We start from the raw sequence: 15,195 nt of genomic DNA, 5'->3' as shown, positions 1-15,195 counted from the left end.
GACTCCCTCTGCCAATGTATTGATGAAATTAACAGCTGGATGAGCCAGAACTTTCTTCAGTTAAACAAGGAGAAAACTGAAGTCATTGCATTTGGAAACAAAGATGATGTTTTCAAGGTGAATGCATACCTTGACTCTAGGAGTCTAACAACTAAAAATCAAGTCAGGAATCTTGGTGTGATTCTGGAGACAGACCTTAGTTTCAGTAGTCATGTCAAAGCAGTAACTCAATCAGCATACTGTCATCTAAAAAAATCAAGTCAGAATTAGATTGTTTTTGTTTCCAGTCAAGACTTGGAGAAACGTGTTCATGACTGTATCACCAGCAGGGTGGACTATTGTAATGGTCTTCTTACCGGCCTTCCCAAAAAGACCATTAGACAGCTGCAGCTCATCCAGAAACCCTGCTGCCAGAATTCTGACTAGAACCAGAAAATCTGAACATATCACACCAGTCCTCAGGTCCTTACACTAGCTTCCAGTTACATTTAGGATTGATTTTAAAGTACTTTTACTCCTTTATAAATCACTCAATGGACTAGTACCTAAATACACTGCAGATATGCTCACTGAATATAAACCTAACAGACCACTCAGATCAAAGGATCAAGTCAGATGTGCTATAACAATAGCCAGATTTAAATCTAGACTCAAAACTCATCTGTTTAGCTGTGAATTTACTGAATGGGCACTGTGCTACGTCCGAACTGACCGCAGTGTTTTTATGTATAATCATTTTTCTATTCTTAACTGTTTTAAGTCATTTTAAACATTTTAAATTCTTTGTTTTTATTGTTGTGATTATATTTTTTATGATTATTTTACTTCCTTTTATAAAGCACTTTGAATTACCATTGTGTATGAAATTTTCTATATAAATAAACTTGCCTTGCCTTTAAATACAAAACACATTTTGGCACCATTTTGCCTTACCTCAGATGACTTCGCTATTAATATTCCTGTAATATTGTCCTAGTATTCGACTTGTTGCTAATGCTGATTGTTTTGTACATTAAAATCAGTTTTTTTGTTTGTTTTGTTTTAGGATAATATACAGGTGAAATTATAAAATTATTTTACCTAAAATCAAAATACATGTCCGCGTAACTATTTTTTTGAGCGTGCAAATAGCCATGCAAATTACTACAGTTCATGAGGATCCATTTCCGCATAGCATTAATCCACACAATTATTAATAATGAAACTGGTTCAATAGAATTAATTCTTTAATTCGGATCATTGGTGATCAGTTTTTAAAAGAATAACAAAAATCTGAGGACACGAGACGAGCACAATGTTTCGGGAGGGAAAATTGACTTTGTGTTTGATCATTATGACCCTGTTTCCATATCCATGTCTTCAACATACTCCGTTTCAGATCTGCAGATCTCCTCCAGAGCCAGTTCTATGACGATATAATGCAGTTTAATGCACTGCAACGGACTAATTTCAAGATAAATGTCTTATATAAAGGATGTTAAATGTGCTATAACAAATGTTCAAGCTAATCAAAATGACGTTGGCATCAATGACTATAATTGAATGTAGAGACACGAACCCACCTTCGCTCTCAGACAGATCTGGGACCAGACGGAACGTGTCTCTGATGGCAGGAATAACCTGATCGTACATGTGCAGGACGTCCAGACAGTGTTCGGAAAAAGACGAGTCCTTCAACAATAGCCAGTGCAGTAACATCAGAGCTTCTCGCAGTACCTGCAATCCAGGACTCGTCCAGCTCCGATTACCCACTGTGTGACTTCCTCTGCCTTTTGTTTTCAGCCATTGTTTGTGTAAAACCACAACAACTGTCCGCACCACCTGAGGAGGAGAAAATGTGGTCAGTACCAGAGATTTCAATAGCAATTGTTTTGAATGCCCTATAAACAATAATAATTTCCCATTGTGTTTCTCTATTTTTTTGTCTTATTATTTGTTAAAAATAAATGATATTTTTGGTGGTTTCACTTCCAAACGAACAGATTTTGAGGGGGAAAAAGGTGTTTATGTCTGAATCATACCTCATTAATACACTGGCAGGATGATTCACACAGAGCCGCCCATGTTCCTGTCTTCTGTGTGAACAGTTTGGTTAATAACCGGATGAACTGTTGACAAAGGAATTAGATTTTTAATACCACTTCTATGCAAGTAATACATTTCAAATTCAATAATACAAACCGGATTCCAAAAAAGTTGGGACACTGTACAAATTGTGAATAAAAACAGAATGCAATGATGTAGAAGTTTCAAATTTCAATATTTTATTCAGAATACAACATAGATGAAATTTCAATATTTTATTCAGAATACAACATAATCATTTTAAGGGAAAAATAAGTTGATTTTTAATTTCATGGCATCAACACATCTCAAAAAAGTTGGGACAAGGCCATGTTTACCACTGGTGTGGCATCCCCTCTTCTTTTTATAACAGTCTGCAAACGTCTGGGGACTGAGGAGACAAGTTGCTCAAGTTTAGGAATAGGAATGTTGTCCCATCCTTGTCTAATACAGGCTTCTAGTTGCTCAACTGTCTTAGGTCTTCTTTGTCGCATCTTCCTCTTTATGATGCACCAAATGTTTTCTATGGGTGAAAGATCTGGACTGCAGGCTGGCCATTTCAGTACCCGGATCCTTCTTCTACACAGCAATGAAGTTGTAATTGATGCAGTATGTGGTCTGGCATTGTCATGTTGGAAAATGCAAGGTCTTCCCTGAAAGAGACGACGTCTGGATGGGAGCATATGTTGTTCTAGAACTTGGATATACCTTTCAGCATTGATGGTGCCTTTCCAGAAGTGTAAGCTGCCCATGCCACACGCACTCATGCAACCCCATACCATCAGAGATGCAGGCTTCTGAACTGAGCGCTGATAACAACTTGGGGTTATCCTTGTCCTCTTTAGTACAGATGACATGGAGTCCCAGTTTTCCAAAAAGAACTTCACATTTTGATTAGTCAGAACAGTTTTTCCTCTTTGCCACAGTCCATTTTAAATGAGCCTTGGCCCAGAGAAAATCCATGCGCTTCTGGATCATGTTTAGATATGGCTTCTTTTTTGACCTATAGAGTTTTAGCAGGCAACGGCGAATGGCACGGTGGATTGTGTTCACCGACAATGTTTTACTGGAAGTATTCCTGAGCCCATGTTGTGATTTCCATTACAGTAGCATTCCTGTATGTGATGCAGTACCGTCTAAGGGCATGAAGATCACAGGCATCCAGTGTGGTTTTCCGGCCTTGATCCTTACGCACAGAGATTGTTCCAGATTTTCTGAATCTTTGGATGATATTATGCACTGTAGATGATGATAACTTCAAACTCTTTGCGAATTTTCTCTGAGAAACTCCTTTCTGATATTGCTCCACTATTTTAGCCACAGCATTGGGGGAACTGGTTATTCTCTTTTTTGGAATGTGTAGCTCTTATGAAATCCAAAATGAGCCAATATTTGGCATGACATTTCAAAATGTCTCACTTTCAACATTTGATATGTTATCTATATTCTATTGTGAATAAAATATAAGTTTATGAGATAAGTAAATTATACCATTCCTTTTTTACTCACAATTTGTACAGTGTCCCAACTTTTTTGGAATCAGGTTTGTACAAGATAATAACCTCTAGTTCTAAACGAGACCACTCATCCTCAGAAGCGGATTTATCCGGTCTAGAGGTGATGTACTGGAACATTTTGAGGAAAGTACATGGATCTAAGGGAAGAGGGAGGTTAATCCTCTTAAATCATGCCAACACAAGACGCTTAATGGAGCACTAAAAGACACTTACATTCATGTGAGCAGAGTTTAGTGGCCATCTCTTCATTATAGATGATAAACGACAGAAATCTCACACACAGATGGACAGTTCTGTAGGACGTCTCCAGAGTCAGACATTTAGACAACACTTGACTTGACATCACCACCTGGAGTCTACATTTGAGAAATAAGACAGCAGTTTAATAAGTTTTGTCATTATTACGATTTACTAAAATAATATTTAAAAATAAACAAATAATACTATTTTTTTAAAAAGGGCTTTGTTTGAAACTACTGCACTACATACTACATACTAGTATATACAAGCTGTCCCTCCAGAGGTCACATCTGCTGGTCTCATACAGCACTGAGGATGTCTAATTTTCTGAAGTAATCATTATAAAATTAACTGTTGTGCTCCTAAAAACTGATGTTCTTCAAAGTATCATGTGAAATAGAATACAGTATGCAACATGAATACAGTATATAGTATGCAACATTCAAAGTATCATGTGAAATAGTTACTCACACGACCTCACTACATTGCTTATTTAATTTACTGCATAAAAAAAGTATTCCATTTATATTCAATCGAATTCTGTCTAATATTACGCACTCTATGCAAAAATGGTACAAATTGTTAATTTTATTAGTCATAATAAAAATTGACAGATGTTGAGAACGCTGCATTGTAGTAGCCAATTCAAGCTAAAACCAAAGAACTGAAATAAAATCTAGTGCTATTATACATTATTTCTCATTGGATATTTTGTTTTTATATAGATAGATCGATAGATAGATAGATAGATGACACTCACATGGGCACTTAAAAGGATTATTATAGTAAACTAAAATGGAAACAATAAAAAAACTTTTGTTACTTAATATAAGTATTAATTGTAATAATATAAAATCTTAAAAATATATATTTAGTTTTAGCTAGTTAGCAATATTTCTCATTTTTGTTTAGTTTAATTTTAAGCAGTCCAAACACGAAATAAACTAAAACTAATAAATAGTAAATAAAATATAATAATAATACTAAAAAATAAAAACTATAAAGCAAAAAATAACTAATAAAAATGACAAAAAAAAAAAAACAATCAACATTATTAAAACTTTAACTAAAATAAATTTCAAACAGAAAATAGGAAAATAAAATCTAATTCAAAATATGAACAAAAACTATTAACAGTATATGAATGATGCTAAACCTCAAGAGCTGGTTGTCCTGCGCTCTCTCAGCCAGCAAACGAAGCGTCTTCAAACTAGCGCTCACTAGCGCCTGCCTCTGGCCAGCGGAGGTAATGAAGGCCGGATCTGCCAGCTGTAGGATCCTCCTGAGAAGAGGCAGCTGTGTCTGCGTCTCCCCGTTCAGATGTTCATAGGCGCTGAGGAGATTTTTCGAACCCTGTGGCTGGTTCACGTCCTCCTGATGACACAAAACCCCCTCCAGAGCCTCGCTGCTGTAGCACACTATATGACAGAGCGCTTTCAGGGCGGCCAGGGCGAGCTCCTCCTGTCCGCTGAGAGACTCCTCCAGACTGGAGTCAGACGATCCCGACGGAGAGCTGCCGTGGAGCGAGGCCCTCGCTGAGCTCTCCAGCGACTGACAGTATGTGCTGATGTGGAAGCTGAGCAGGGGCAGGAAGTGCACCGCGGACGGACAGGAGCGCTGGGTGATTTGGAGAGCAGCGTCTGGGTTATGTGGGACACTATGGGGGTGATGGAGAGCTAACGCGGACAGAGCAGACGCAGCCAGACTCTGCAGCTGGTGGAACTGAGCTTGAGGACGGTGAAACGATCTGAATTCTGTGGAGGACGAGCTGGAAGTTGCCAAAGATCCCCTGAAGAAAGAGGGAAGAAGAAAGAAATTCACTACAGTCCAACCTTTTCAAGCAGATATTTAAAGATACTATAAACATTTAATTGCACACAAGTTTTCTAGGCCTGAAGATCAGCCAATTTAAGATTTTTCCCACTATATTTTAAGCTCTTCCTGTTGTTGTTTTTTTTACTTTCAGAAATAAATAATAAATTATTAGTATTAGTACTTTTTTTATAATATTTAATGTAATAAATAATAAAACAACAAATAATACTTTAAGAAATTCAAAAGTTATATTTCAAACGTCATGATAGTACTGCTACTACTAGCAATAATAACAAAAGTTATTGTAATTAATAAAATATATTTAACATAAATAATAAAATACAATTCTAATAACAAAATGTTTTAATAAATGCAAAAAAAGCAAATGCCATGATGTAAAAATGATGATCAATATATACAATATTATAATAGTTATTGTTATTAATACAATATTCTAAATATAATTTGATAAAATACAACAAATCATAATATTTTTATTATTGAAAAAAGTAAATGTGATCTAAAATATTATCATTAATAATAATTATTGTTAACAATATTCTATATTTAGTTTAATAATAAAATACAACAAATAATAATATTTTAATGTTTAAAAATGCACAAAGCAAATATGATGTAAAAAACGACTGCTATGACTACAACTAGCAATAATAATAATACTAGTTACTGTTATCAAAGTACAGTATTCTGTTCTATTTAGTTTAATTAGTACATACTACAAATGCAATTTTAATAAAAATAATAATAATAATGTAATAATAATAATAACAATATTAATAGTAATATAAAAATGTCTGTAAAATGTCTTAAAAAATACTGATAATTTCTGAAATGAATGTGAAGCAGTAAAGTGACGTGTTCTGTATGGCTTTGTTAATGAACCATATGCATCTCTGCTCATGTGACTATAAAGTATATTTGATCAGTGTTTAAACAGTTGACATTGTTCAAACTTTCCACTGGAAAATACCACCAAACAAATGATGCAATGGAAATTTCCATCCTTACAGCATTGTATGATGAATGTTGTAAAAGTGGGCCGAAGATTTCCCAACACAAACAGCTGCATGTAATGGAAACTGATGTTTATAGTAGTTTTCTCATGTTTCAGGACACGCACAAATACACTCAGAAGTGTGATGTGTTTAATTCGGATGCTGGGTCCCAGTGGCTTACAGGCTGATGTATCCGTGCTGTGACGGGATGTTTGGCAGAGAGCGTCCGGGCTGATGGACAGCAGGTGACACAGACCCAAAGCGCTCGGATCCAGCGGCTGCTGCAGCAGCAGCTTCAGTAACACACAGCCTACAGAAGAACAAACCACAGCATCACTGCAACACACTGAGAAAACAGAAACAAGAAGATCAGTGCAAGACATCTGATCAGCGGCTACCTTCTGGTTGGTGATCGGAGCCAAGGGTTCGGTCCAATCGTGGCTCTTCTGTGAGGGAAACGTTTGGACTGAGCTGGTTTTACCGTCTGATGGAGAGCTGGTTTACCGTCTGATAGAGTTTGAAAATGTGAGAATGGAAATATGTCAGCAGACAGGAAATGTGCTCTAATAAATGGCCTTTTTTGACAGGAGATGTTTTCTTGGAGAATTTGGCTGAGAAGTTTTCTTTAGTCATGAACGCTTGACTCGCAGGAGAGTGAACACTGTGTTAACACAACAAAAACACCACATAAAATAAACTCATATTTGTCTAGATCAGATTTTAGGTAACCTTTTACTCTGTCAATAAATTAAAAAATGACTCGCAGGAGAGTGAACACTGTATTATAATACTAATAGTATAAAAAGAATATATATATATATATATTATAAAATATATATATATTATATATGTATATATATATACTTTACTTATTAATACAGTAATACCTTACTTTTAATAAACAATCAATTTTTATTAATATTATTTTTTTAATAACACTTACTTTAATATTACACTGTTTAACAATAACAAAAAAACAATAAAAAATATTAAACAAAAAACAATAATGTTATTACTGTTTACTTATTTAATAATAATAGTAGTTAATACAATAAGAATAATTATTACTACTATTATTATTAATCATTTTCATTAATAGTAAATTATTAGATTTAATAATAACAACAATTATTAAATAATTGTTTACTTATTTAATAATAATAGTATTACTATCACTTATAATACTAATAATTAATATAATAATAATAATAAAAAAAATTACATGTACACACCAATAATAACGATACAATAACATTCCAAATAACAATTATTACTTTTATAATGAAATAATATAGTTATGACTATTAATGTTACTAATTAATGTTACTAATAACATTGTTATTATTATATTATTAAATCAAAAAAATAAAAAGTGTTTTACTTTAGTTACTATGCAAAATATATATAAATATAGATATATTCTATATACATATACTATATATATTATATTATATATATATACATATATATAATAATATATAGATTTGCTTATATATATATATAATTGATAATTATAACCAATATTTTTACAATCTCAGGGGTTAAAGCAAAAAAAAAAAATTCCTGAACCGGGGGTGGACAACAAAAAAAGAAAACGATTTTCCTTGAAACTAATTAGTAACGTATCAGCCATTAGTCCATGACAGGTTCAGACTACAGATTATGGTGGGATATTAGAAACAGCAATACCTAGAAAGGTTACTCACTACAAACAGTGCAAACACACAAACATTTAGGATGCTTTTGATATCAAATTTTGCTGGTTAGCTTTCTCCTTGACCGGGTACATGACGACCTACAATCTAAAACATGACATTTCTGAAACTGTTTTGTTCAAAAGAAATAATGGTCAATTGAATACTAGGAAATTAATATAAAATAGGAAATATGCAAAGACAGTTTACTACAGAAAACTACAGTTCAGTTCAATTAACAATGACAAAAACATTAAAATGGTCCAAGAACTGGTAACTTAATCAGGTTTCGTACAGATACTGCAAAATAAAATTCCAGGACTTTCAAGGACTTGCACTACTTTTTTGGTTTTCAAGGACTAAAATCAGACCTCACTTATTAATCAATTAAACTAAGCAAATAAAACTAATAAATCAATATTGTTATTATCTTTCAAATTAAACTAAAATAATTGCAATGACTGTGGCAACTTTAACATATGAAAGGATACTATGGCAAAGTTAAAGCTTTCCTTATTCAAACTGAATATATTTTCATGAATATATGATTGACCTGAAGAATGAAAGCTGTATCATACGCTTGGAAAATTCTGAGCTTTATCACACTCATAGACACTAGGGGCGTGACAATACACTTAGCTCACAAGGTGAGACAAAATGCAGATACTTGGTTCACTAGAACGAGACAGTGTTTTAATACTTAAGAACTTTTCAAATGACAAAAAAGTTGTTTTTTTAAAATCACAAAAAATAAAACAATGCAGTTGTATTTTGAAGGGTTTTACATAATCTAGTGCTTAACTAATGATTATTTTGCGAATCAAGTAATCTGATATATTTTTTAGTTAGGGTTAGGGTATATAACTTATATAATATATATATAATATATATATATATTATATATAAAATATATATATATATATATATGAGGCATGAGGCAATAATAAAGTATCAAAACCAAGTACATGGTTTTATTGAACAACACTGTTATAAAGTATCAAAACCAAGTACACATTATAACAAATACCTGCAGAGGGCGCCAACGGCCTGGTGATGTTTCATGTGATTCAACCCCATTTAATTTTAATATTTGGCCACATGCAAAGTCAGAAACTTTTATTTTGAAATTGCATGTACAATAAATCACATATTTAGAAATATGTTGATGTATTCTCCTGTGTTGGCATAGGTTTGAATGATTTATGTTACAAAACAAGTGAGTTTTCCCAGATGAACGTTAATTAAGCAACCCAAACTCACCACATATGCAGAGGAAGAGTTCAGCTCCTTTCACACATACAGTCTTTACTGGTAAATTACCGGGAAGTTTCTTTTATGGTATCATGACTCTGAAAATGACTCTTTCAGAAATCCCGGTAAATTCGTTCTGGCAATCATTTTGTTCTTTTGGAGATGACGTGATTACTCTGAGCGGTTTACAAAGCTCTGCTGCTTTTCTATGTAAATATGACGCAATATGGAAATCTTTGACCATTGCGCCTCGCAGCTTTTTCAACATGTCGCACTTGAGACCCAAGGCTTCTTTTCCATTCATCAGATATGACGCATCTCGTGTTTATAAGAGCAAAAATATCTGATTGGGGCTAGTAATGCAAGTTTGGTTGAGAGTGAAAGCTGTGTTCCTCTCACACATTGGTGGGCGAACTCATGAACTCAAACGTGATATCGAGAGAGCATACGAATATGAACAAAAAGAAATGCCTAAATGAACACAATGTTGTAACAGACAGTGCAGACCACAGAACAGCTGTCTCTCATTGCCATTTTCTCTAGAAGACAAACAAAAGGAAGCTGCGTTACATGTTTGGTGCAGGTGTGCCGGGCTTCTTTCCTCCGCGCTCAGCGCTCTGAAGTTTCTCTTTCATTTCATTCATCTCGGCTTCTTTAAAGTGCAACTCTGACTGCAGCGACTGCATCTGCAGCGAAACAAGCATTTAGCTGGATGTCATGAATGTTTGGGTGGCTCTGTGAGGCTGTCAGTCAAACTCGCGTGCCGTACCTTCCTGGACAGCTCCTTCTCGCTTTCGCTCCGAGCGCGAGCTTTCCCTTTCTCCAGGGCGAGCTGGGTCTGCTGCTGCTGCTCCCTCCTGATTGATCTGTTTCAGGGAGTCACGCAGCACTCGGATCTCTCCGTTCTTCATCAGGATCTCCTCCTCCACCTCCTTCAGCTGAGTGTCAACAGAAATGCAGAGAGATGAGAACTGGTTTTTAAATCTCGAGTCATGAAAAACTAAACAACAGCAGTTTTGGTGACCCAACCTTGACCGAAATTTAGGAGTAAACTGTATAACGGAGCACCTATGAGCACAAATAAAGAAATTTTCTGCAAACTACAAAGAACCAATCAAATGAGCTGCATGTTGTGTTGAAGAACGCACCTTTTTCTTCAGGTCTGCTTGCTGTTGCTCTAACTGCTTATAGAACAGATCTTCTCCATCTTTACTGGAACGTCCGTCCGCTGTGAGAGACACAAAATTACACGTAAAACTTCAACTCAATTTCTAGTTTAACCCATATTACAAAAATGGCTGGTCCGAAATCAGACAGGGAAGCGTTTGAGAAAGGAGCATCCAAAAGGTCTTCTACTAACCGAACACATCTTTTCTTTGCACTTCTTTATTGTTGTTCGGGCTGCAGCCGTCTCCGATGGCAAATGTTTTCCGGCCGGATTTCACAGGTGCTTTGCTTTCCTCATCAGCGCAAGCGAATACAGAAGCAAACGTTCTCTTCGACCTGCCGTCTCCGGGGACGGCCTGCGACGCGATGATGTCAATCTGCTCCAGGTCGTCCTGGGTGAAACCGATGTCATCGTCGAACGGGTCGGGTTCAGCTGGTACCTGATGGCCCTTCAGTCTCTTGCTTGGCGGGAAGTTCATGTCAACCAGGTGCTTTTGGGAAATAAATAAAGCATTATCCATTAATGTTCAGTAGATATTTAATATGAAAGTAGTCATGATCAAGAATGAGTATGTGTGTTCATATTTTTTAATAAATACATACATACACACAGTGCTGGCCAAGATAAATAGTATTTTCAGCAGCTAAAAATGGTTTTAAGTCAGTTATTTCTGTCTTTTGCTTTAGTGCATCAGTAGGAAGTGTCTGCGTGGATCACTGTTCATTTTCTCTCTCTCTCTCTCTCTCTATATATATATATATATATATATATATATATACCGTGTCCTCTTTCTTGCACTGATTTCTCTCACTCAATTCTTTCCGTCTCAAAAACAAAGGATCACTTATTTTCATGACACTTTATAACAGTACAAGTTTTCTGCAAAAACATCAGAAAAGAGTTTAATTAATGTAAGTATTGCATTTAAGAACAGTGGAAATGATCAAAAAACAATGACAAGGAGTAAACGATTCTTATTTCATTTAAAATGCTTTTTAAAGAGAGCTTGTCCTCTGGTGTGATGTCTTTGTCCTGTGGTGTGACTCCGGAGTACGTTTCAGCATTTTTCTGTCAATTAATGACCTTGCTACTCTGAGCTAACCTGTCATTATAGGTCAGGAAGACACATTTGCATTATTTTCCATGATTACGTAGTTTAACATAGTTTTTAATTAAAAAATATAATTTCAGGGTGTCACACCAAAGGACAACAAAACATAACACTTTTGTAGTGTTACCAAATGAATTAAATATTTGAACAGTTCTGAGAGAAAACTGTCATGGGCTTCTGTAACACGATCATGAATTGAGTCCTTCAGCTAAGTACAGTTTTCTCTGGGATTGGCCGATTTAAAATCAGGAGATGGTGTCACTCCAGAGGACATGGTTTTCAGAGACAACATGTATCAAATTCCTACGTTTTCAGAAATATATGATGAAAAAAAAAAAGATTAGCATTTATTAAAATAGACACTTGTACAATTATGCCAGAGGTATTTATTAACATTTTTATGTTTTTTCTTTTAAATTTCTAAAAGTTTATCGAACCATGCTTGGGACAGTCACACCAAAGGACAATTTTGAGATTTGGCCACTGATCTATAATAGAGAAAAGACACAGACAGACACACACACACACACACACACACACACACACACACACACACACACACACACACACACACACACACACACACACACAATTGAATGTTGGGCAAACTAGCCATTTGAAAAAGAAACTAACATCAGTAGTATAAACCAAAGACCCAACTGACAACATCATAATGCTGATATTACTGGTCAAAGTAAATAATTCAATTATTTTCCTACCACAGGTAAACAATAATACCTAGCCTACACTGAACGGTCGTCTGAACATCACACACTGAGTTTACCATGGTAAGATTGTGGTACAGTGCTCAGGGTGATCAGTTACCTGCTGCTCCAGTGTCTCTCTCAGACTCCTGCATGAACTGCCGCGGCTCGTCAAACTCTCCGCATGCAGCAACAAACTGTACACACTCCAAATAAAGTGCCACTCTGAACTATTAACAGAAACATAAAATACTAAACAAATAAATAACAGAAAACTTGTGAAGTTAGAAGCATTTCCGAGCTTTGCCTCTCATTCGGTGAGGAGGAGGGTCCACGCGGCCAGCCGAAACCGCATACGGTAGTAAAACCTCACCTGATTGGCTGAAAAGCGACCTGGTGCGTTACAGCGCGCTCTGATTGGTCTACTGAACAGCGCACGTAATACGGAATCGCTCGTGAGACAAGTGTCGTACACAAACGCGCTTCGAACGACTTCGTTTAGTAAACAACTCAAAGTAGTGATTTAAAAGTTATCTCATCAAGTTTGCCAAAGTATAAAAACATTAAGTACACACTTTTTTTTGTTGCTTTGGAGTTTGAAGGGCCACTTAAAAAGGTATCCGTAATTTCCTCTGCGCGGTCTCTTTGATCTCAAAACATTTACAATCAGTACAATCAAGTCGAGTACGTGAACTTGTTCAGTACGAAACAATTCAAGCTACCGAGACACACAGGAGGAAACTGAAATAAATATACATATATAAATTGCTCATATAATAAACTATATGCAACACACTCTATAAACAAGTATATAAAAGTACTAAATGTAACAACTGCATTTCACTTGTTTTGATGTGAGAGAGCTGGTCGGTGACGTCACGGCGAGGTCGCGCTCTGATTGGCTGAGGCGCGTGGCCGCAGTGTTTACCATCAGAGCTCAGAACTGGAGCTGCACGTACTAGCGCGAGCCACCGACGAAGGAGGAAGTTCGTGGTCGAAAATACAGATTTATTTGTTCGTTTTCACTACTGTGTCGATAAAAGCACTCACAGCAGCTGCAGGAACACTCTGTGCCCCTACTCTGAATCACTGGAACAGGTCGGTGGCGTTTACGTGGCGATTTTTCGTGTTGTTTTGAACAAAGGAACGTGCCAAAGACAGCAGCTGGGCCTGTTGAGTTCAGCTAATTGATCTGAAGAAACTCGTTTGTTTTTCACTTTTGGTTGTATTTCACGGTTTCCGTGCGTTTCCCCTTTCAGCTCATGCGAAAACTTCACGATGAAAACCGAAGTCTCTACTGCTGCTAACTTTGTCACCCGTCTGTTGAGAGGAACACGGCTGCTTTCAGAAGAACAGCTGCAACAGTTCAGATCCTCTTTGGAAGAAGCTTTGGGGGGTAAGAAAGGATCGGACGTGAGCTTTCCATTGTTTAGAAGTAATTCAACCGCATCATGGCACAAATTAAGTAGTTTATGATCAAATTGAACATTGTTTGGAAACAAAGCAGATGAAGGTTTATTGAAACTTGAACCATTTTTGTGGCTTAAAGCACCAGAGACTTTGGCAAAGAATTGCAAATGCCATATTTCATTGCACCAAAACCTAATTTTTTCTTTTTTCATTGCAGATCATTATCAGCACCACTGGTTCCCAAATGCACCCTACCGAGGTTCGGGTTACAGGTGCATCCGGATCAACCACAAGATGGACCCTTTGATCGGCAAAGCGGCCTGTACGATCGGACTCACGAAAGAGCAACTCTTTTCACTGCTGCCAAGCGAGCTCACCATGTGGGTCGACCCTTATGAAGTGTCCTACCGGATCGGAGAGGACGGGTCCATATGCGTCCTCTATGAGTCCGCGCCTCCGTCGGACACAAACCAGGCAGACAGCTGCAAAGATGAACTGAGGATCGGACGGGCGAGTCCGTCCAAATCCTACGGCATGATGACCTGCTCCAGCTGAAGAGCGATGTTGTGTATTTAGCTTCTCTCGTGAGCACAGTAAATCAGGCATTGCTCACGTTCGATTTCTTTTTAAACCTTGTATTTTTAAGAGATTTTTTTTTTTTAAATCAACGGTGAACTCTTCATCTTATTGACCTCATGCTGAAAACAGATGTATTTTGATTAAATGTCTTTTAAGCTCCCTGTACAGTCATGTTTTTTTTTTTTTAAATTTCTATTAAAAGTTTTCTATGAATTTCTTAAAAAAAATAAATGGCCTTTTGTGGTTATTCCATGAAACTATATTTGATACATCGATTTGATCAAAACATAAGCCATACAAAGGACTTTTCATACCTACAATGTTCATTTTTAATACTTAACAAGCAAGCACTTTACTATAGTTAGACAAGCTACAGATTTTGCATCTTTCTTAAAATCTATAAAAACGATTTTTTCCTAAAGTTTTATGTATATGGGATTAAATTAAATAATAAATGAATATTAATTACGATGAAATGGACATCAAACATTACATATTTAAGTCACATGTTCTTAACTGAATAATAAAAAATAAAAAAAAGTCCAGAACAAAGAATGAAATTTCTGGATGTGAATCACAAAATAAAATGTATCAATATTATAACTTTTTGTCTGGCAATACTTTTT

General features: G+C 36.0%; 2 protein-coding genes across 2 annotated transcripts; one reads left to right on the top strand and one right to left on the bottom strand.

The window, feature by feature from the left end:
• Positions 1-1,304: 1,304 nt before the first annotated feature.
• Positions 1,305-12,946, bottom strand: LOC109047457 (ATR-interacting protein-like). The gene is given in 16 exon segments (XM_042749072.1): positions 1,305-1,405; positions 1,563-1,821; positions 2,022-2,108; positions 3,627-3,718; positions 3,795-3,937; positions 4,978-5,610; positions 6,834-6,871; positions 6,874-6,962; positions 7,051-7,100; positions 7,194-7,313; positions 10,168-10,283; positions 10,367-10,454; positions 10,456-10,535; positions 10,746-10,825; positions 10,958-11,255; positions 12,702-12,946. Coding segments are annotated over 15 exon segments (2,235 nt in total). The 5' UTR covers positions 11,244-11,255; positions 12,702-12,946; the 3' UTR covers positions 1,305-1,331.
• A 562-nt stretch (positions 12,947-13,508) lies between these two features.
• On the top strand, positions 13,509-14,800 carry LOC109047177 (protein BTG1-like). The gene is made up of 3 exons (XM_019064885.2): positions 13,509-13,678; positions 13,840-13,976; positions 14,208-14,800. Exons 2-3 carry the CDS (start codon positions 13,859-13,861, stop codon positions 14,543-14,545), a joined length of 456 nt encoding a protein of 151 aa, XP_018920430.1. The 5' UTR covers positions 13,509-13,678; positions 13,840-13,858; the 3' UTR covers positions 14,546-14,800.
• Positions 14,801-15,195: the final 395 nt, after the last annotated feature.

This window comes from Cyprinus carpio, chromosome B22 (genome assembly GCF_018340385.1).
Source record: "Cyprinus carpio isolate SPL01 chromosome B22, ASM1834038v1, whole genome shotgun sequence".
Classification (NCBI taxonomy): Eukaryota; Metazoa; Chordata; class Actinopteri; order Cypriniformes; family Cyprinidae; genus Cyprinus; species Cyprinus carpio.
The sequence above is the reverse complement of the archived record's forward strand: the minus strand, read 5'-3'. Positions and strand labels throughout refer to the sequence as shown.